We start from the raw sequence: 23,814 nt of genomic DNA on the forward strand, positions 1-23,814 counted from the left end.
TGTACAGAGAGGAGCACAGACAGTGCAGAGTTCCGGTGTCTGATGATGTCACATTGAGGGAGGAGTGTACAGAGCGGAGCACAGACAGTGCAGAGTTCCGGTGTCTGATGATGTCACATTGAGGGAGGAGTGTACAGAGAGGAGCACAGACAGTGCAGAGTTCCGGTGTCTGATGTCACATTGAGGGGGGAGTGTACAGAGAGGAGCACAGACAGTGCAGAGTTCCGGTGTCTGATGATGTCACATTGAGGGAGGAGTGTACAGAGAGGAGCACAGACAGTGCAGAGTTCCGGTGTCTGATGATGTCACATTGAGGGGGGAGTGTAGAGAGAGGAGCACAGACAGTGCAGAGTGCCGGTGTCTGATGATGTCACATTGAGGGAGGAGTGTACAGAGAGGAGCACAGACAGTGCAGAGTTCCGGTGTCTGATGTCACATTGAGGGGGGAGTGTACAGAGAGGAGCACAGACAGTGCAGAGTTCCGGTGTCTGATGATGTCACATTGAGGGAGGAGTGTACAGAGAGGAGCACAGACAGTGCAGAGTTCCGGTGTCTGATGATGTCACATTGAGGGGGGAGGGTACAGAGAGGAGCACAGACAGTGCAGAGTTCCGGTGTCTGATGTCACATTGAGGGGGGAGTGTACAGAGAGGAGCACAGACAGTGCAGAGTTCCGGTGTCTGATGATGTCACATTGAGGGGGGAGTGTACAGAGAGGAGCACAGACAGTGCAGAGTTCCGGTGTCTGATGATGTCACATTGAGGGGGGAGTGTACAGAGAGGAGCACAGACAGTGCAGAGTGCCGGTGTCTGATGATGTCACATTGAGGGGGGAGTGTAGAGAGAGGAGCACAGACAGTGCAGAGTGCCGGTGTCTGATGATGTCACATTGAGGGGGGAGTGTACAGAGAGGAGCACAGACAGTGCAGAGTGCCGGTGTCTGATGATGTCACATTGAGGGAGGAGTGTAGAGAGAGGAGCACACAGTGCAGAGTTCCGGTGTCTGATGATTGGAGTGTACAGAGAGGAGCACAGCGCCACCCACAGGCTGGGGAAGTTTGTTTATTCACCTCCAGCCTGCTGGTGATCAGTCTGATTGGCTGCCATGGTGATCACATGATCAGGGAGCTCACTGATAGGGTGGTGATTGGTCTGGGAATAAGGACTGCCCCCAGGTGACGGGTTTTGTATCTTCCCGATTTCTAGGTGGAGTCGGTTTGGATTCTCAGGCATCTCAGGCGCTCCGATCCGCCATCAGGGCCTTAGTGGAAGACACGGAGCGGCGGCAGAACCTCATTCATGGCCTCATCCAGACCAACAACCAGCTGAAGTAAGAGCCAGGATGGGGGGGGGGTCCTCAGAAGTGAACCAAAATCTGTATGACACTTTAAGAGAGAAAGGCAGGGCTGTGTACCAGGAGAGTAGACATTGTAATGGTGGGGGGGTTGGGCTGAGAGCAGACATTGTGGGGAGGCAATGTGTTCCGGGGGAGTGTACATTGTGTGGGGGCTGTGTACCAGGGGAGCAGGCATTGGGGGGGGGGGGGCTGTGTACCAGGGGAGTGTGCATGGGGGGGGGGGCTGTGTACCAGGGGAGTGTGCATTGTGGGGGGGCTGTGTACCAGGACAGCAGACATTGTGGGGGGCTGTGTACCAGGACAGCAGACATTGTGGGGGGGCTGTGTACCAGGACAGCAGACATTGTGGGGGGGCTGTGTACCAGGGGAGTGTGCATGGGGGGGGGGGCTGTGTACCAGGGGAGTGTGCATTGGGGGGGGGGCTGTGTACCAGGGGAGTTTGCATTGTGGGGGGGCTGTGTACCAGGACAGCAGACATTGTGGGGGGCTGTGTACCAGGACAGCAGACATTGTGGGGGGGCTGTGTACCAGGGGAGTGTGCATTGTGGGGGGGCTGTGTACCAGGGGAGTGTGCATTGTGGGGGGGGGGCTGTGTACCAGGGGAGTGTGCATTGTGGGGGGGGGAGCTGTGTACCAGGGGAGTGTGCATTGTGGGGGGCTGTGTACCAGGACAGCAGACATTGTGGGGGGGCTGTGTACCAGGACAGCAGACATTGTGGGGGGGCTGTGTACCAGGGGAGTGTGCATTGTGGGGGGGCTGTGTACCAGGGGAGTGTACATTGTGAGGGGCTGTGTTCCATGGGGGTGTGCTGTAAGGGAACCGCGACCCGCACTGTGTTTGTGGGCTTCCGTCAGTATACAGCTTCCTTCAGTCTTGAACATAGATATCAGATATTACAGCTGCCCCTATATATAACTAGCCGAGAATAGCTTGTATAAGTTCTGGAACCTTCAACTTTATTGAACAGTCTCACACATAATATACACGTCGTTGATTGTGAGGATTTACTCACCTGTTATCTACTGTGGGTTCTGTGTTTACACTTATGATAATGTGTATTGTACTGCAGGAGCTCGAGGGTGGCAGTCTGCTAGATAATTAGTTCAGGTTAATTCTATTTCTGTACACAATTTAATCTCCATATGGTAATGTAGTTATGCACCTAACCTGGTGGGGTAATTTGATCAGGAGGGGGGGTGTTTTCCTGTGCTGTATATCAAAAATGTGTGCTAATACTGCGCTATGGATGTATGATGTTTACCCTCAATCCAAAATGCTGCTGTTCAAAAGTAATTAAAAAAATGATAAAAAAAAGACACACAGCGCAAATCGGAATATATAAAGTGACTGGTGCCAAAATTCTCGTGTAGGTGGGTGAAAACTGTGCAATATTGCAAATAAATAAATGAATAGTAAATGAATAAATTAAATAATTCTTCCTAATCTGAATCATACAGTGCTGTGAAATCAAGTGCAAATACATATGTGTGATAGAAGGCAAATCAATATACCATACAATGGTGCATAAATAATTTAAATATGAATAAATAAAGTTCCAAAAAAGTCCATAAGCAAGTAGCCAGTGAAGGTGCAATGTGCTTAAGTGCTCTTTATTGTACAAACTGGTGACAATCCGTGCCAAAAAAATAAGGTGCAATGGTGAGGGGGTCCACTCCCCATGGATACTTCCACCTACCAGATTACCAGTCTCAAATTTTCCTTTGAGACTAGTCTTGTGGACTCCAATACCCAATCTTTCCTCAATAAGCCAAAGAATGTGGGACCATAGGAGGGAAAAACTCAAGATAGTGTAATCCCGTTTCATAAGCTTTATTAAATAAAACTCACATTTCACGAGTGATAACCTGAACTAACTATCTAGCAGACTGCCACCCTCGAGCTCCTGCAGTACAATACACATTATCATAAGTGTAAACACATAACCCACAGTAGATAACAGGTGAGTAAATCCTCACAATTAACAATATGTGGAAGACAGGTGGTTGAGCTGATGATATTAGCATCGGCTATGGGTCTGACTGTGTGAAGCAGTCTCTTATTGGCAATAGGCAGCTAGGCCTGTAACGTGGAACAGAGGCCAATGTGATTGGCTCTTTCAATGAACATATTCAGAATCAAACAGGCCAGGAATAGTCTGCATATGTTTCTTGAAATATATTGTTGATCAATATTAATGTCCCATTTGAAGTGTAGGGCTGTGTACCAGGGGAGTGTATGTTGTGTGGGGGCTGTGTACCAGGGGAGTGTATGTTGTGTGGGGGCTGTGTACCAGGGGAGTGTATGTTGTGTGGGGGCTGTGTACCAGGGGGGCTGTGTACCAGGGGAGTGTATGTTGGGGGGTGGGGGCTGTGTACCAGGGGGGCTGTGTACCAGGGGAGTGTACATTGTGGGTGGGGGAGTGACTATAAAACCAATCACTGATCGGATTTATTCCAGAGAGGATGTTCGCTTACAGCAGGACCGAGCCGGACGCCAGGAGCAGAAAGCCAATGAATTGCAGCGCATTTTGGACAGCGTCCGTACCAAAATCCGGGACTTAGAAGATGACTTCATCGCTAAAATGCGTCAGCAGCAGACAGAGATGACAAATCTGTTACAGGAGAAGAAGGTCGTCCATGTAAGTTTCCCTTCTTAGCAGTTTACTGACCCGAGCCGCCTGTACAGGAGAAACTTCATCACTTTCTTCAATAAAGCTATATACAATGTAATCTGTCAGACTCTCTATAGTATATACATTGTGATATGTCAGACTCTCTATAGTATATACAATGTAATATGTCGGACTCTCTATAGTATATACATTGTGATAGGTCGGACTCTCTATAGTATATACAGGGGCAGTGGAGGTGTCTCCATTGATGGGCAGGGGGTGTGTCTCCATTGATGGGCAAGGGGTGTGTCTCTATTGATGGGCAGGGTGTATGTCTCAGTTTGATGGGTAGGGTGTGTGTCTCCGTTGATGGGCAGGGAGGGGGTGTGTCTCCATTGATGAGCAGGGGGTGTGTTTCCGTTTATGGGCAAGGGGTGTGTCTCCATTGATGGGCAGGGTGTATGTCTCCGCTGATGGGCAGGGAGGGGGTGTGTCTCCGTTGTTGGGTAGGGGGCGTGTCTCCGTTGGGTAGGGGGCGTGTCTCCGTTGTTGGGTAGGGGGCGTGTCTCCGTTGGGTAGGGGGCGTGTCTCCGTTGGGTAGGGGGCGTGTCTCCGTTGGGCAGGGGGCGTGTCTCCGTTGGGCAGGGGGCGTGGCACCGTTGATGGGCAGTGGCTGTGTCTCCTTTGAAGGGGAGTGGGTATGTCTCTCCTTTTGAAAGGAAGTGGGTTTGTCTCCATTTATGAGCATTGGGCTTGTTTTCAGTGATAGGAAGGGGAGGTGTCTCTTTTGATGGGCAGTGGGGGTGTCCCCATTGAGGGTCAGTGGGCTTGTTTTCAGTGATGGGAAGGGGGGGGTTTCCCCATTGATGGGCAGTGGGTGTGTCTCCATTGATGGGCAGTGGGTTTGTCTCCATTGATGGGCAGTGGGTGTGTCTCCATTGATGGGCAGTGGGTGTGTCTCCATTGATGGGCAGTGGGTGTGTCTCCATTGATGGGCAGTGGGTTTGTCTCCATTGATGGGCAGTGGGTGTGTCTCCATTGATGGGCAGTGGGTGTGTCTCCATTGATGGGCAGTGGGTGTGTCTCCATTGATGGGCAGTAGGTGTGTCTCCATTGATGGGCAGTGGGTGTGTCTCGATTGATGGGCAGTGGGTGTGTCTCGATTGATGGGCAGTGGGTGTGTCTCGATTGATGGGCAGTGGGTGTGTCTCCATTGATGGGCAGTGGGTGTGTCTCCATTGATGGGCAGTGGGTGTGTCTCCATTGATGGGCAGTGGGTGTGTCTCCATTGATGAGCACTGGGTGTGTTTTCAGTGATGGGAAGGGGGGGGGGTGTCTCCATTGCCTGATGTCGGCATCAGTAGGGAGCTCTGTTCCCTTTCTATATAGGAGGTGTCAGGCAGAGCAGAGCTGGGAAGGGGGTGTGGCAGCAAAGCTGACCATGGGGCTACAGGCACCCCATATGTTGGCACGGCATCCTGTAGCTCCAATCAGAAAACCAAGGGACATAAACCATTAACAATTGGATAAATCTGCTTCCTTGCCTGGGGTGGTCTGAAAGCTAGAGGCGGGGGGGGTAACTGGCGGGATCACGGGTATTTGCTTGTAACCAAGAGTGCAGTAACGCAAGTGTGATCATTTAGAAGGGTCACTATATTAGTATTATGAAGAATATATTCCTTTATATATTCAGTTTCAGGGGTAACCTACACTTTCTGCTCCGGGTATTGGCTCGCCCCTGGGCATTAGTGATATTCACAGATGATTGGGCGGTCTCAGATGTTGGGGGGTCATGTTGATATCTCCTGTGTCTCGCTCCCCCCCCAGGATCGATGCCAGAAGCACAAGGAGAAGCTGCGTGAGCAGGAAGAGAACATCACACAACTGCGGAAACGTCTGTCCCAGGTGGTCCGGTCAGAGGAGCAGCGAGCGGCCAATCAGAAGAAAGCTTTCCTGCGTCTGATGAACCGGGAGCCACGAGAAAACAACATCCTGGACCAGCAGTAGGTGACCCGACATTCAGGCAGGAGGAGGACCTGTCATATGTTTATTTCAGGGGAGATCCCACCCAGCCCCCGTCTGCAGCAAATGATCAATATTACTACTGATCTGTGTTATCAGCAAGTAATTGATCACTTTTGGAGTGACCTATTGCTGCAGGAGGTAGGAAGGGCAGATCTGGATATGAAGTGCCCTTTTTAAAGATGGCTGCTGTAGTTTATAAGAATGCCGGTGGTGTCACAGATGATGTAAATGCGATTTCCCCTTTAAACTCAATATAAGAGAATGTCGGTGCGCTGTGCGGCTCTAGTGGTGCGCTGTGCGGCTCTAGTGGTGCGCTGTGCGGCTCTAGTGGTGCGCTGTGCGGCTCTAGTGGTGCGCTGTGCGGCTCTAGTGGTGCGCTGTGCGGCTCTAGTGGTGCGCTGTGCGGCTCTAGTGCACTCATTAGCAAGATTACAAACCCAGGATCTGATTGGCCAAGTTTTTGGGCTTATTGGAGACCACGGCTTTCACTGACGGTCAACAGTTTGGGCATTACAGCTGCAGGGGAAACTACCACTAAGATCCTTCACCAACCTACAACACTGCTGGGCCAAACTTATCTTCCAGATGGACAGGAGGCCGCAGTTATGGCCGGGAGACCTCACTGGTGGAGTATATATAAAATAGTGGAGCAAATCACTGACTTCCTAGATGAAGTTGATGGTGTTTATAGGGGTTTTGTACACAGAAAGGGGGACAGTCCTGGAGATGAGCATACCTGAGACTGCATGGAGGGACCGGTGGTGTGGAGGTCCTCAGTCACGCTGCACTACAAGTCACTGGATGATGCCGGACACTGAGGGTTCTCTAGAGCTACTGGTGTGACCGGATAACACAGTGTGGTCTGGGTACTCCGGAGTCACAGGAGCACGGGACAGCTCAAGAGTCACTAAGGACACAGAACTGTATTAGGGTCATAAGAGTCACTCGACACACAAGAGCTTACAGGGATCAGTAAAGACACAGGGGTGCCCAGGGGGTCAGTAAAGACCCAGGAGTGCCCAGGGGGTCAGTAAAGACACAGGGGTGCACAGGGGGTCAGTAAAGACCCAGGAGTGCCCAGGGGGTCAGTAAAGACCCAGGAGTGCCCAGGGGGTCAGTAAAGACCCAGGAGTGCCCAGGGGGTCAGTAAAGACCCAGGGGTGCCCAGGGGGTCAGTAAAGACCCAGGGGTGCCCAGGGGGTCAGTAAAGACACAGGAGTGCCCAGGGGGTCAGTAAAGACACAGGGGTGCCCAGGGGGTCAGTAAAGACACAGGAGTGCCCAGGGGGTCAGTAAAGACACAGGGGTACTAAAGACCCAGGAGTGCACAGGGTTTACAAGAGTGGCTGGAGACACGGGAGAGCGCAGGGGTCACAGGAGTTTTTGAATCTCTTGAGATGTGGGAGCGCTGGGGTCAGTGGATAAACCGTGTCAGTGGACACACATTAGTGCCGCAGCCACTGCAAGCAGGAAGTAGGGGGCGTGGCTTAGTCATTGCCCAATAAGGTGTTGCCTGTTAACTGATTTGCTGATTTGCACCTGGAAGTGCTGGGTCTCCTCCAGGTTCTCGGGGCATATTTTCACAATAGAGATTTGTGGGAGGAGCTCTTGTTAAGGTGCTTCCAGGAGGATCTCGGTATTACATGGCAGACATGGTAAATGACATCCAGGTACACTGCGGGGTACAATGTTCCTGATACTGGAAATAAAGTTATAATGACTGTGACAGGAGGAGGATTTCTGAGCTGCTTTCATTATCAGGACATGTTTGTAGAAATTGGTGGAAAATGATTTTATGCCTCAATGAATGTCCTTCTAATGAAATGTTTGTTTCTTTCCTTCTTCAGGGTTCTGGGTGTGATTGATGATTATGAGAGGCGAGTGAACCAGCTACAGACTGAACTGAGGTATGTGCTGGGTGTGTGAGAGCGCCCTCTGCTGGTGGGGTGATACATTGATATCTGCCCAGATGTGCTCTGACATAGGGGAGCCCCTGCAGTGGAATGTTGGGGTCTTCTGGTCATATTAGATGTTTGTATTTAAAGCTTTACATTCCCCCCCCCCCCCACACACTTGTGGCAAATCTCCTCCTGTGTGGAAACAGATTTCTCCCAATTCCCTGCAGACTTCTCCTCCTCCTCCTCAACATAACCGTTGTATCTTCAGCAGCCATCATGAGCCCCCCTCCATTTCCTGACTTCAGTCATCGTCAGTCCCCTCTTCTCCTGATCCATTCCTCATCCAGTGGCCAGCAGGGATGCACATCTAAGGCTGGGGTCACACCTATGGGTTATGAACCGCATCCGATTCACACGACCTGTGAAAGAACTGCCCTGCAATTTTAGCACTTCAAGAAATGAGATGGGCAGTCAGAAAGTGAAAGCTGTGTAAATTCCAGTATTTACACCATAGTTTGGAGACGCCATAACTTTTGCGCAAACCAATAAATATCCGCTTATTGAGATTATTTTTTTTATCAAATACATGCAGCTGAATACATTTTGGCCTAAATGTATGCCAAAAATTGAGTTTATTGGATATTTTTTTAAAGAAAAAAATAGAAAATTAAATTTTTCTCTCAATTTTCGCTCTTTTTTTGTTTATAGCGCAAAGAATAAAAACCTGCAGAGGGGATCAAATACCAGAAAATTAAATCTCTGTTTGTGGGGAAAAAAGGACACAAATTTAATTTGTATACAAAGCTGAAGGTTGAGAAACGTGGGCTGTTAACCGCTTGGCGACCACCGCACCACTATTTACTGTGGCGGTCAGCCCCGTACAGGCAAATTGATGTAGTACTACGTCACTAGCCTGTGAGCCTGTAGGGGGCGAGCGCGCACCGCCAGAGGTGCTCTCCCGCCCCCGCTCGTTCCCTGACATGTCCGTGCGTGTGACCGGTGGCTCCGATGTCCGCCGGCCACCCGCGATCGTCTGCTGCGGAGGGAGAAAGGCAGGCGGCTGATATAAACAAAGCCGTCTGTCATTCTCCCTGGTGTAACTGCAGAGATCATATGATCCTGCTATGTAGGATCGTATGTCTCTGTGGTTACATCACAAGCCACACCCCTTTACAGTAAGAAACACGCCCCTAGGGACACACTTAACCCCCGCATCACCAAGTCGGATCGTGCCAGGAGAGGAGATGCGGTGATCACCATCGCTCCTTCCCCGATCGTCGGGGATCGACTGAGGAAATCCACCCACTTGTGTAAACAAAGTGGGCGGATCTCCTATGTGACAGACAGGGACAGATCACAGGATTCAGCATAGCTCAACCTGCGATCTCTGTCTGTGTCACACAATCCCCTCCCCCCACACACGTCAGTAAGCATGAGGCATACATTTAACCCCTTGATCACCAATAAAGTTAACCCCTTCCCTGCCAGTGTCATTTTTACAGTAACAGTGCATATATATAGCACTGATTACTGTAGTAATGTCACTGGTACCCCCAAAAGTGTCAAAAATGTCAGTCAAGGGTCCGATCTGTCCGCCGCAATGTCGCAGTACCGCAAAAAAAATCGCAGATCGCCGCCATTACTAGTAAAAAAAAAAACAATAAAAATGACAAAAATCTTTCCCGTAGTTAGTAAACACAATAACTTTTGCGCAAACCAATCAAAATACGCTTATTGTGATTTTTTTTTTTACCAAACATATGTAGGAGAAAACAAATTGGCCTAAAATGTTAAAAAATTTGATTTTTAAATTTTTTTTTTTTTTGGGGAATTTCATATAAAAAAATGTGAAAAATATTGTTATTTTTTCAAAATTGTCGCTGTTTTTTTGTTTATAGCGCAAAAAGTAAAAATCGCACAGGTGATCAAATACCACCAAAAGAAAGCTCTGTTTGTGGGTAAAAAAGGACGTCAATTTTATTTAGGTACAGCGTCGCACGACCGCGCAATTGTCCGTTAAAGTCACGCAGTGCCGAATCGCAAAATAGGCCCTGGTCAGGAAGGGGGTAAAATCTTCCGGGGCTTAAGGGGTTAAGACCTAAATTATAAAATAATAAAAATTTTATTCAAAAACAATTAAAAATTATAACATATATATATATATAATCGAAAGCATGTGGTTAAGAAACATTACATAGTTGAATGGCTTCTCCCACTCCAGCATCTGTTTAACAGGTCCACATGTTTCGAGTTTATTATCTCTTCTTCAGGAGCCTATTTTCTTTGGTAACCTTTGACATACGTTCTATCAAAATTTTCGGTCTTTTTTTCGTTTATATTGCAAAATAAAAACCTGCAGAGGTGATCAAATACCACCAAAGGAAATCTCTATTTGTGGGGAAAAAAGGACGTACATTGTGTTTGGGTACAGCGTTGCATGACTGCGCAATTGTCAGTTAAAATCACGCAGTGCCAAATTACAAAAAAATGTCCCGGTCATTAAGAGGGAAAAGCAGGAGAATCGCATGCAGGGAAGGATTCTGGGATTTATTCATAAAATGCTGAAGGTGGAGTGGTGCAACATTTAGAGGCGTCCCCCCCCCCCCCCCCCCCGGCCTCTTCCACCAAACTCCATCTTACTATGCGACAATAACCAGCAGAAAGACGCAGTGATGACATCAGCAGCTCTCAAAATAGGAAATTGATCAAAACATGTTAATTGCATGGTAATCAGGAGTGGGGGAGGGGTATTGTGTGCGTATATTAGGCCTCATGCAGCACATTACACCTATTTTACAAACGTTTGATGTTTTATTTTTCTCTGCCACTATTTGCCCTTCCATGGGGCAGGAAACAAATATCACTTGTGTGTTCTAAAGGGGAGCGTTTGGACTGAAAAAATGCATCAACACGCATATATTTGCATGGTAATACATTGTAAGGGGTAGAATAAATGAATATTCTGTCCAATAGAATTCGTCAATCCCCAATGTGCATAAATCTGCATGCAGAAACGCAGCTTGTATTGTGTGATTCCTCCTAGGCGCCCCTCGGAGTGCAGTGTGCATGGAGCTTTCCTTATAGTTTGTGTGCACAGTGACTGTTAGAGGGATCTCTGACACCTAGAAGGGCCCCCCCCCCCCCTGGGGATCCCATTCTGACACCTAGAAGGGCCCCCCCCACCTGGGGATCCCATTCTGACACCTAGAAGGGCCCCCCAGGGATCCCAGGAGCCGCCCCATGTGATGCCTGCAGTGGGTGTAGTGCAGACAGATGAAGGGACGGTGATTTCCATGAAGGGTTTCTATGGTGAAGGAGCTCTTCATTATACAACCCACCCCAGGGACTTCATTAGTGTGTGCTGCTGATACAGCTGGATTTCATCATGTGATCTCATAGACCCCGCCCCCAACTGTCATTCCACCTCCTCACACATTGGAGGTCTGCACAGTCGGCATGATACATGGAGTGTAGGAAACACCGAATTCCATCCACCGACACTCAGAGTCCTTAGAGAATATAGAAGGGGAGTTACAATGACTGGAGCAGCTGTGTATGACAGCCAATCAGCTTCTGCCTTTCATTTTCAATGCCTAACTAAACAAGCTGTAGATACAGTGCCTTGCGAAAGTAATCGGCCCCCTTGAACTGTGCTGCACTGAAAGTAAAGGGGCTGAATAATTTTGCACGCCCAATTTTTCAGTTTTTTATTTGTTAACAAAGTTTGAAATATCCAATAAATTTCGTTCCACTTCATGATTGTGTCCCACTTGTTGTTGATTCTTCACAAAAAATTACAGTTTTATATCTTTATGTTTGAAGCCTGAAATGTGGCAAAAGGTCGCAAAGTTTAAGGGGGGGCGAATACTTTCGCAAGACACTGTAGAAGCTGATTGGTTGTCATGCACACCGACTCCAAGGTTACTATATTCTCCCCATAGTATTCCAGTATAAATACTTCTCCCATTTCATGTATATTATTGATCAGATATTGCTGTATATTATATTATTGATCAGATATTGGTGTATATTATTGATCAGATATTGGTGTATATTATATTGTTGATCGGATATTGCTGTATATTATAATATTGATCAGATATTGATGTATATTATATTATTGATCAGATATTGATGTATATTATAGATCAGATATTGATGTATATTATTGATCAGATATTGGTGTATATTGTGGAGGAGGGGGTTCCATTCTTTGCATTGGTATTGCTGCAGCCAGGTGACACAGGTCTGTGTTTTCCTTCTAGGCGGTACGAGGAATTGGATGTTCCAGTTCTGGAGAGGAGATCCTCGGATGAATCTCTTGATTTGGATACAACACCCAATTATAAAGCTCTAATAAAGGTGACGTCTGTCTCTTTGTATGATGTGTGTATCTAGGAAATAGGAAGATAGTGAGATTCCTGTCCATGTACCTGTTCCCTGCAGAATCTGCCCATTCCAGTAACAATACCTCTACAGGTACACCCACCGGGCTTCCTATACCGCCCTCTACAGGTACACCCACCGGGCTTCCTATACCGCCCTCTACAGGTACACCCACCGGGCTTCCTATACCGCCCTCTACGGGTACACCCACCGGGCTTCCTATACCGCCCTCTACGGGTACACCAACCGGGCTTCCTATACCGCCCTCTACGGGTACTCCCACCGGGCTTCCTATACCGCCCTCTACGGGTACACCCACCGGGCTTCCTATACCACCCTCTACAGGTACACCCACCGGGCTTCCTATACCGCCCTCTACGGGTACACCCACCGGGCTTCCTATACCGCCCTCTACGGGTACACCCACCGGGCTTCCTATACCGCCCTCTACAGGTACACCCACCGGGCTTCCTATACCACCCTCTACAGGTACTCCCACCGCGCTTCCTATACCGCCCTCCTACAGGTACACCCACCGGGCTTCCTATACCGCCCTCTACGGGTACACCCACCGGGCTTCCTATACCGCCCTCTACAGGTACACCAACCGGGCTTCCTATACCGCCCTCTACGGGTACACCCACCGGGCTTCCTATACCGCCCTCTACAGGTACACCCACCGGGCTTCCTATACCGCCCTCTACAGGTACACCCACCGGGCTTCCTATACCGCCCTCTACAGGTACACCCACCGGGCTTCCTATACCGCCCTCTACAGGTACACCCACCGGGCTTCCTATACCGCCCTCTACGGGTACACCAACCGGGCTTCCTATACCGCCCTCTACGGGTACTCCCACCGGGCTTCCTATACCGCCCTCTACGGGTACACCCACCGGGCTTCCTATACCACCCTCTACAGGTACTCCCACCGCGCTTCCTATACCGCCCTCCTACAGGTACACCCACCGGGCTTCCTATACCGCCCTCTACGGGTACACCCACCGGGCTTCCTATACCGCCCTCTACGGGTACACCCACCGGGGTTCCTATACCGCCCCCTACAGGTACACCCACCAGGCTTCCTATACCGCCCTTTACAGATACACCGGGCTTCCTATACCGCCCTCTACAGGTACACCCACCGGGCTTCCTATACCGCCCTCTACAGGTACACCCACCGGGCTTCCTATACCGCCCTCTACAGGTACACCCACCGGGCTTCCTATACCGCCCTCTACAGGTACACCCACCGGGCTTCCTACACCGCCCTCTACAGGTACACCCACCGGGCTTCCTATACCGCCCTCTACAGGTACACCCACCGGGCTTCCTATACCGCCCTCTACAGGTACACCCACCGGGCTTCCTATACCGCCCTCTACAGGTACACCCACCGGGCTTCCTATAGCGCCCTCTACAGGTACACCCACTGGGCTTCCTATAGCGCCCTCTACAGGTACACCCACTGGGCTTCCTATAGCGCCCTCTACAGGTACACCCACTGGGCTTCCTATAGCGCCCTCTACAGGTACACCCACCGCGCTTCCTATAGCGCCCTCTACAGGTACACCCACCAGACTTCCTATACTGCCCTCTACGGGTACACCCACCGGGCTTCCTATACCGCCCTCTACAGGTACACCCACCAGACTTCCTATACTGCCCTCTACGGGTACACCCACCGGGCTTCCTATACAGCCCTCTACAGGTACACCGCGTCTGTATGTCTTGTAGGTGGAAATGACAATACTCCGGGTCAGGCAGAGGCTGTTCTGGAAGAATTGTATTGTGATAAAGGATGAGAAGCACCACAGGTGTATATAAAGTCCAATAAATTTATATATAATATGAATACAAGTGAAGGTACAAACTAATAAGACTGGTAATTTTATTGTAACTGGTAACCATTTCATATAGCAATAAGAGAATCCTAACAGAGTATCGCAGATCCCGTGTGTAATAATATACAATAATGTAATCTGATAATCACAAATCACTTGTCTAATTATTTGCCCCAAAATGTAAAATCAGATGATCCAAATCATTATAATTACCCATATATCCCCTAAAATGCAGGTAGAAAACATTGGAAAATAAAAAAACATTAGTGAAATTCCCATGTACACTATATTGTCAAAAGTATTGGGACGCCGGCCTTTACACACACATGAACTTTAATGGCATCCCAGTCTTAGTCCGTAGGGTTCAATCTTGAGTTGGCTCCGCCCTTTGCAGCTATAACAGCTTCAACTCTTCTGGGAAGGCCGTCCACAAGGTTTAGGAGTGTCTATGGGAATGTTTCACCATTCTTCCAGAAGCGCATTTGTGAGATCAGGCACTGATGTTGGACGAGAAGGCCTGCCTTGCAGCCTCCGGGGAAATGAGGAAACCAATTGCTGGTGTTTTGGGGGAGGAATGTTGTCCCATTCTTTGCCTGATATAGGATTTTATCTGCTCAAAAGTCCTGGGTCTTCTTTGTCATATTGTTGTATTTTGAGCGGGTGAAAGGTCTGGACTGCAGGAAGCCAGGGAAGCCCCCGGACTCTCCTACTAAGAAGGCATACTGTTGTAGATGCAGTATGCCGTTTAACATTGTTCTGCTGAAGACCTTCCCTGAAAAAGACGTCACCTGGATGAGAGGATTTGCTGCTCTAACACCTGGAGATATCTTTCAGCATTGATGGTGCCTTTCCTGATGTGCAAGCTGTCCATTCCATACACATTAATGCCCCCCCATACCATAAGAGATGCCGGCTTCTGAACTGAGCGCTCATAACAAGCCGAAAGGTCCCTCTCATCTTTAGTCCGGTGGACGCGGCGCCCATGGTGGCCAAAAAGAATGTCAAATTTCTATTCGTCTGACCACAGAGCAACATATGCGCCCATTCAGATGACGTCTTTTTCAGGGAAAGCTTTTCCTATTCAAACAGGACAATGCTAATCCACATACTGCATCTATGACACCAGCATGGCTTCCAATAGAAGAGTCTGGGGGCTTCACTGGCTGCCTGCAGTCCAGACCTTTCACCAACTGGAAATATGTGGAGCATCTTGTAGAGGAAAAGGGCCCGGCTTTGTAGAAGGAAAGTCCCGGCTTTGTAGAGGGGAAGGCCCGGCATTGTAGAGGAAAAGGCCCAGCATTGTAGAGGGAGAAGCCCTGCATTGTAGAGGGGAAAAGCCCTGCATTGTAGAGGGGAAGGCCCGGCATTGTAGAGGGGAAAAGCCCTGCATTGTAGAGGGGAAGGCCCGGCATTGTAGAGGGGAAAAGCCCTGCATTGTAGAGGGGAAAAGCCCTGCATTGTAGAGGGGAAAAGCCCTGCATTGTAGAGGGGAAAAGCCCTGCATTGTAGAGGGGAAAAGCCCTGCATTGTAGAGGGGAAAAGCCCTGCATTGTAGAGGGAAAAGGCCCTGCATTGTAGAGGGGGAAGACCCGGCATTGTAGAGGGGGAAGACCCGGCATTGTAGAGGGGGAAGACCCGGCATTGTAGAGGGGGAAGACCCTGCATTGTAGAGGGGAAAAGCCCTGCATTGTAGAGGGAAAAGGCCGGAATTGTAGAGGGGAAAAGCCCTGCATTGTAGAGGGAAAAGGCCGGAATCGTAGAGGGGAAATGCCCGGCATTGTAGAGGGGAAAGCCCGGCATTTTTTTTATTTAAGGAAGAGGCTCGTATTATTAAAGGGAAAGGCCCAGTTTTGTAACTTCTGAGGATTTCTCTGTCCTTCTGTATGGTGGAGTTTATTTGCTTTTGTATTAATTTCTGCCTATTCTAATTCCACAGTCCTATCAGGAGCAGATTAGGGAGGCGAGGAGGAGGAATGAGGAGTTGGTGAGAGAGAATGATCAGATCAGACGGGAGATGGAGAGCAGGTAAGAGCACCTGTCTGCAATCAGTGTACTCATCTCTGTAAGGCCTCCATAGTTTACCATCCGTCAGCCTTTACTTTTACAGGATGTGACTCCTGCACTGATCATGTGACCACTCACGTCTGTCAGTCCCTGGTAATGTGACATGCAGGTTTCACATTGTTAATTTATTCCTTCTTGTCAATAGTAATGGGAGGTTAGCAGAGTGTTATACATTCAGCGGTGTCCCCGCAGTCATGGGCAATGGGGAGCAGAGACAGCGGTGTCCCCCCAGTCATGGGCTATGGGGAGCAGAGACAGCGGTGTCCCCCCAGTCATGGGCTATGGGGAGCAGAGACAGCGGTGTCCCCCCAGTCATGGGCTATGGGGAGCAGAGACAGCGGTGTCCCCCCAGTCATGGGCTATGGGGAGCAGAGACAGCGATGTCACCCCAGTCATGGGCTATGGGGAGCAGAGACAGCGGTGTCACCCCAGTCATGGGCTATGGGGAGCAGAGACACCGGTGTCACCCCAGTCAAGGGCTATGGGGAGCAGAGACAGCCGTGTCACCCCCAGTCAAGGTCTATGGGCAAAGACAGGTTTCTGCTAATTTAGTTTAGGACTTTGGGTACTTTAAACAGTTAGAATAGGGCAGAAAGATATTCCTGTACGAGATGGAAGATCTCCCGTCTCTTCCTGTATGAAGTGTAAGCTCTCCTGTCTCTTCCTGTATGAAGTGTAAGCTCTCCCGTCTCTTCCTGTATGAAGTGTAAGCTCTCCCGTCTCTTCCTGTGTAAAGTGTAAGCTCTCCTGTCTCTTCCTGTATGAAGTGTAAGCTCTTCTGTCTCTTCCTTTCAGACCTTCAGCCAAAGAATTCCGACTATACAAGCAGCAGATGAGGAAAATGGAGAAGATTCTCCTCCAGAATAACATCCGGTAAGACTCCATATTGTTGGCCATCCTGTTCTCTGAGGAGTATTGGACTGAACAGACTTCCTGTCACTGGCCTGTGGGCTGGGCTTGCTATTGGAATTGTTCTGAATTGTCAGCTCTTTGGGAGAGGCATTGGAGGAGCTGATGTTATGTAGTCTGTCATGCCATGTTGCAGGGTTTTCTCCTGTCATTAGATTGCTAGCTCTCTAGAACAGACATTGAAGGAGCTGATAATATGTGGTCTGTCATGTTGCAGGTTCCGGGGGATGAAGAAGGAGAAGAGAGATGAGAGTCAGGGTGATGCAGAGTGTACGGATCTCCTGCCGGCTGCTGAGTGTCAGCTTCACCTACAGGTATCTCCCCGCAGAAGTCACCATTCTGTATGTCCCCTCATCTGACCATTGTACTATATCCTGTGTCCTGTATACACACCGATCTCCCGTATCTCACATGTACCCATTGTGTCCTCACACAGGACCTGTGCCGGGAGCTGAATGTTCTGGATCTGAAGGATCTCATGCCCACTGCTACTTCTAACCTGAGACAGGCGCAGACCTCTACAAAGCTACACAAGGTACAGAGAGATGGAGGGGAACGCTGGGCAGAATTGTTAATGTGCATGTTGTGTCGTGGCTGTATTATTACCATATAAATCACAGGGCCGCCTACAGCCCACCTGACACAGCCCACCTGGCACGGCCCCCCACAGCCTACCTGGCACGGCCCCCCACAGCCTACCTGGCACGGCCCCCCACAGCCTACCTGACACGGCCCCCTACAGCCTACCTGACAGTGTTCATGTGGGGCCACTCACCCACACCTGCACACCCATAAAATTAGGACCTGTTGCTGTGTTCATACAGCCGCTCTGTCTCCATAGAGATTATTCAGACAGTCCCATCCTCCATGCTGAACTGCTTTTTGCTGCATGTGCATCAACCTCAGAGGTGCATGCAGGCAGCCCATAGAAGTGGATGCAGATGCAGCAGCTACACGGACAGTCACGTGTCTAAATTTGACACGTGGGCAGGCGTGGGTGCAAGGATCTGAACGCAGACACTGTGCAGCATAGAGGTCAGGACTCGGCGCCGGTCTGATAGAGTAACAGGCAGCTCCAGCCAAATGGACAAACCACTCATTCATGCAGCCAGAGTGTCGGTATATATGAGCTCATAATTATGTTATTTAAATTCTATGTTTTACAATTTTATTTTATCTTATATCTTTTGTAACAGCTCGGGGGGGGGGGGGGGGGTCTGATTTTTGAGAAAGAGACTGAGGACACGGATTCCTCAATCCTTTCTCTACAGCCTCAGGTGCACCACAGAATTAATGAAGGGGAATCGCTCTGTACAGCGGCTCCCTGTTCATTCACACACTGAAGCATAGTAAGCACAGTCTAGTCTGATGAATAAACACCGGAGCGATTAGTACTGATCACTCACTGTGTTCATTCAGGAAATAAAGGAGCCAGTAAACATGACATGCGGGCCGGGGACAGCGAAATTACTGGAACCTTTTCCCAGTGGCTCTCCCTGCAGCAGCTGAAAGCCATCAGACAGTAGAGGAGAAGAAGCCAGTTGCAGGGGACCACAGGGGGATCCATTGCAGTAATTGCACCCCTAGACTAAGCATCTAACACTTTCAGTATCTGGGTGTCTGTTCTGTTATGATTCCTTTGGATGATACGATCGTTATTTTCAGGCTGCGAATGTTTTGTGATTAGGAACCGTTCTCTGATCTGTGTTTCTCAGATCCTTTCTGACATCAATTCAGTGATCAGTGGTCCCCGGGCCCCTCTGCTGCTCTATAAACACAACCCTAGAGGAGATGGCACCCCAGACGAAGCTGACTTCATCCACATTCTGCCAACAGTGGAGCTATGGGCCGGACAGCTGCTGTCCCTGAAGGTACGGTGGTCTCTGTCCCTTCTGGTGGAGGTATGTATGAAGTGTAGTTAGTTAATGACAGGTCCTCTTTCTCTGGTAGGCCCTGCATCGAGCACTGAGGAAGCTGAGCGAGAAGCTTCTGCCTGACCAGACGCTGAACAAGTCACAAGACTCGTCTGATGGCGTCCGTGTGGAGGAACTTCTACTGCTTGTGGACACCATGCTGGAGGACCTGGAGAACCGAAAACAGGTGATGAGAAACCGTCAACTTCCCCAAATCCACTTCCAACGATCTGAAAACTGACCCTGAGATTCAGTCTCTAAGGCTAGAAACAATCGTTGTATTGTGATTGTACGATCTCTTATAGATTCCCCATCAATGGGGTACCATGAGGGCCACTCTGGTAGGGCAGGAACTAAAATTTATTCTCGCACTACAAAGTTGGTGATAAATTTAAAGATGATGGTCAGCTTTATAGGAAATGCTTATCTACTATATGGACAAAAGTATGGGAACCCCCCCCCCCCCCTTCCCAATGACTCGGACACATGAGTTCAGGTGTCTCCAGTGAAGGGTCCCGGTAATACTCCAACATACAAAGACATTTTAGACAATTTGTGCTCTTCCAACCTTGTGGTAACATCCCTACTTTCGGAAGAAATTTGGTATAAGTTTCTCTCATCCAGCATCAGTACCTGTCCTTAACCCTATGGAACACTTTTGAGATGAGAAGTCCTGAGGAGTGTCCTGCACAGAGCCCCGACCTCATCCCTACTGAACACCTTTGAGATGAATTGGGGGCCCAACATGTAAGCCGGGTCTTCTCATCCAACATCAGTATTTGACCTCATAAATGGTACAGATTCCCACAGACACCCTCCTAGAAAACCTTCCTTAGAGTGGAGAATGTTAAAGGTCACAAAGTGGCCAGCTCCCTAAGGGCATGGTGTGACCAGTTTGGTGTGGAGGAACTGGAGTGCGTTGCACAGAGCCCCGACCTCCTCCCTGCTGAACACATATTGGATGAATTGGAATACGGATTGTCAGCCAGGTTTCTGGGAAGGGCAGTGGCACTGAATAATGGGGGTGTAGATTGGGGTACAGCAGTGTGAGATGGTGGGGGGGGGGGGAGAATAGAGTGAAGGGCAGTGGCACTGAATAATGGGGGTGTAGATTGGGGTACAGCAGTGGGGGGTGGGAGGGGTGGGGGGGTATGGAGTGAAGAGCAGTGGCACTGAATAGTGGGGGTATAGATTGGGGTACAGCAGTGTGGGATCATGAGGGGGGGGGGGGGAGAGTGAAGGGTGGTGGCACTGAATAATGGGGGTGTAGATTGGGGTACAGCAGTGTGAGGGGGGTATAGAGTGAAGGGTAGTGGCACTGAATAATAGGGGTGTAGATTGGGGTACAGCAGTGTGGGATGGTGGTGGGGGGGGTATGGAGTGAAGGGTGGTGGCACTGAATAATGGGGGTGTAGATTGGGGTACAACTCCCATCCTGCCATGTTGTGTAGATCAGGTGTGGCCCCTCCCTGGTTTTTGTGGTTTCTCATGTTCCGTTTCCCTCCTCAGGATGGCGCTAGGATCTCCCCATACACCCTGCAGGCGCTGGTCTCCCACTTCCAGAAACTCTTCGATGTTCCGTCGTTGAACGGCGTTTATCCGCGGATGAATGAAGTGTACAGCAGACTGGGGGAAGTCACCAACGCCATGAAGAATCTCCGCAACATCCTGGGATTAGGTGACCCCCCCCCCCATCATTACAGCCCCAATATATCCCCTCCCCCATTCCCAGCATCCTCCCTAGCCTGGCCCGACCTTTTCATTCATTGGATTTTAGTTCTTCCAATCATGGAGGCTCAGCATCACAGGTGGGCGGTCTGCGAGCAAATACATCTACAACACCATAGGATAGCAGCTCTCCTTTATATCAATTCCTGCAAACCAAGCCCCTCCCACTTCTCTACAATATCTTACAAATGTAAATACAGCCTACCTAGGACCGCCCACCTCTGCACACTGACACCCGCCCATCAAGGCTTTTTGATATTTGCATAACTCCTCCCAGGACAAAGGGCTCTTGAGAGGAGTGCTGAGGCTGGGGGCTGTGTTGTTATCAGGGAGCCATGTACAGCCCCCTGCCGGCCCCTCCCACCAGCCTTAGGCTGCCTGCATTGCATAGAGAAGCACAGAGAGCCGGTGATGACATAACTGGGTCTATAATAGGGTGTAGAATGACAATGGAAAGATTTTATCTCCCTCATTAGTGGTGTTTTCCATCTACAATCCCCTTCTTTTCTGATCCTCCCTTATCACCTTCTTATGTTATGTTAGTCCTACAGCAGCCCCTCCTATTGTTCATCCTGTGTGCTGGTTGCGCTGTCTCCGCAGATGATGCGGCCGGTATCGGGACGGTGGTGAACGCAGTGTGGGGGATGTGCCGAAATGCAGAAGGAGGAAACAGCCAGAAACTACAGGATGTCCTCGGCCCTCTGGACATAGACAGGTACAGCAACTTCTGACCGCCGAATCCCGCAGCCGCACGCAGCTCCTTCGCTGAATCCCGCAGCCGCACGCGGCTCCTTCGCTGAATCCCGCAGCCGCAAGCGGCTCCTTCGCTGAATCCCGCAGCCGCAACCGGCTCCTTCGCTGAATCCCGCAGCCGCAAGCGGCTCCTTCGCTGAATCCCGCAGCCGCAAGCGGCTCCTTCGCTGAATCCCGCAGCCGCGCGCAGCTCCTTCGCTGAGTCCCGCAGCCGCACGCAGCTCCTTCGCTGAATCCCGCAGCCGCACGCAGCTCCTTCGCTGAATCCCGCAGCCGCACGCAGCTCCTTCGCTGAATCCCGCAGCCGCAAGCGGCTCCTTCACTGAATCCCGCAGCCGCAAGCGGCTCCTTTGCTGAATCCCGCAGCCGCAGGCAGCTCCTTCGCTAAATCCCTCAGCCGCAGGCAGCTCCTTCGCTGAATCCCGCAGCCAGCTCCTTCGCTGAATCCCGCAGCCAGCTCCTTCGCTGAATCCCGCAGCTCCTTCGCTGAATCACGCAGCTCCTTCGCTGAATCACGCAGCTCCTTTGCTAAATCCCGCAGCCGCACGCAGCTCCTTCGCTGAATCCCGCAGCCGCAAGCGGCTCCTTCGCTGAATCCCGCAGCCGCAAGCGGCTCCTTCGCTGAATCCTGCAGCCGCACGCGGCTCCTTCGCTGAATCCCGCAGCCACACGCGGCTCCTTCGCTGAATTCCGCAGCCGCAAGCGGCTCCTTCGCTGAATCCCGCAGCCGCAAGCGGCTCCTTCGCTGAATCCCGCAGCCTCACGCAGCTCCTTCACTGAATCCCGCAGCCGCAAGCGGCTCCTTTGCTGAATCCCGCAGCCGCAGGCAGCTCCTTCGCTAAATCCCTCAGCCGCAGGCAGCTCCTTCGCTGAATCCCGCAGCCAGCTCCTTCGCTGAATCCCGCAGCTCCTTCGCTGAATCCCGCAGCTCCTTCGCTGAATCCCGCAGCTCCTTCGCTGAATCCCGCAGCTCCTTCGCTGAATCCCGCAGCTCCTTCGCTGAATCCCGCAGCTCCTTCGCTGAATCACGCAGCTCCTTCGCTGAATCACGCAGCTCCTTTGCTAAATCCCGCAGCCGCACGCAGCTCCTTCGCTGGATCCGGCATCCGGACGCAGCTCCTTCGCTGAATCCCGCAGCTCCTTCGCTGAATCCCACAGCCGCACGCAGCTCCTTCACTAAATCCCGCAGTCGCACGCAGCTCCTTCGCTGAATCCCGCAGTGGCACGCAACTCCTTCACTAAATCCCGCAGCCGTACGCAGCTCCTTCGCTGAATCCCGCAGCCGCAGGCAGCTCCTTCGCTGAGTCCCGCAGCCGTACGCAGCTCCTTCGCTGAATCCCGCAGCCGCAGGCAGCTCCTTCGCTGAGTCCCGCAGCTCCTTCGCTGAGTCCCGCAGCCTTTACCCGCTTACCCCCCCCCCCAAATGTGCTGTGATATTATACAAATCCATATCATTGTCTTCTCTGTCCTCACATTTCTGTCCTAAATCTTCCTGAACTCTCTCCTCCTATTGCAGCGTCATCAATAAGATCCGGGAACACGAGGAGTTCTTCCCGGCCTTCGAGGGTCTGGTGAAGGGGCTGCTGGATATATTAGGTAAGTCGCTGGATATTGCTGTATGCAGGTCCCCCCCCTCCCCTCCATTACTCACTGGTTGTCATACTTGTATTTTCCCTACAGAAATCCGTCATCTGGAGGAGATTCTGCCCGAGGTGCTCAGGCTGAAGGCGCTGGACTCACGGTGACAACAACAACCCCCCCCCCCCCCCTGTCCACTCTATTATTTATTTTTTATACTTTAATAAACTTTTGTACAGACGGTGCGTGTCCTGGCTGTTCTCTTCTGTACGGTGTGTTCCGGCTGTTCTCTTCTGTACGGTGTGTTCCGGCTGTTCTCTTCTGTACGATGCGTGTTCCGGCTGTTCTCTTCTGTACGATGTGTGTGCCGGCTGTTCTCTTCTCTACGGTGTGTGCCGGCTGTTCTCTTCTGTACAGTGTGTGCCGGCTGTTCTCTTCTGTACGGTGTGTGCCGGCTGTTCTCTTCTGTACGGTGTGTGCCGGCTGTTCTCTTCTGTATGATGTGTGTGCCGGCTGTTCTCTTCTGTACAGTGTGTGCCGGCTGTTCTCTTCTGTACGATGCGTGTTCCGGCTGTTCTCTTCTGTACGGTGTGTGCCGGCTGTTCTCTTCTGTACGGTGTGTGCCGGCTGTTCTCTTCTGTACGGTGTGTGCCGGCTGTTCTCTTCTGTACGGTGTGTGCCGGCTGTTCTCTTCTGTACGGTGTGTGCCGGCTGTTCTCTTCTGTACGATGTGTGTGCCGGCTGTTCT

At 50.6% G+C, this 23,814-nt stretch overlaps 1 protein-coding gene across 1 annotated transcript in view; it reads left to right on the forward strand.

Annotated features, from left to right (window-relative positions):
• CEP70 (centrosomal protein 70) overlaps positions 1–23,240 on the forward strand; it is a gene marked incomplete at its 5' end in the record, with an annotated part of 40,371 nt that extends 17,131 nt beyond the window's left edge. Inside the window, 15 exon segments of the mRNA XM_082260677.1 lie at positions 1,207–1,330; positions 3,816–3,996; positions 5,797–5,972; positions 7,841–7,900; positions 12,157–12,253; positions 16,058–16,146; positions 16,981–17,058; positions 17,312–17,408; positions 17,531–17,629; positions 18,810–18,965; positions 19,045–19,194; positions 20,517–20,685; positions 21,336–21,450; positions 23,005–23,084; positions 23,169–23,240. Of these exon segments, the coding sequence (XP_082116803.1) occupies positions 1,207–1,330; positions 3,816–3,996; positions 5,797–5,972; positions 7,841–7,900; positions 12,157–12,253; positions 16,058–16,146; positions 16,981–17,058; positions 17,312–17,408; positions 17,531–17,629; positions 18,810–18,965; positions 19,045–19,194; positions 20,517–20,685; positions 21,336–21,450; positions 23,005–23,084; positions 23,169–23,233 (1,736 nt within the window). The 3' untranslated portion in view covers positions 23,234–23,240.
• Between the last annotated feature and the right edge of the window lie 574 nt (positions 23,241–23,814).

The sequence above is a fragment of the Pelophylax lessonae genome, assembly GCF_965119305.1.
Source record: "Pelophylax lessonae genome assembly, chromosome: 6".
Lineage (NCBI taxonomy): Eukaryota > Metazoa > Chordata > Amphibia > Anura > Ranidae > Pelophylax > Pelophylax lessonae.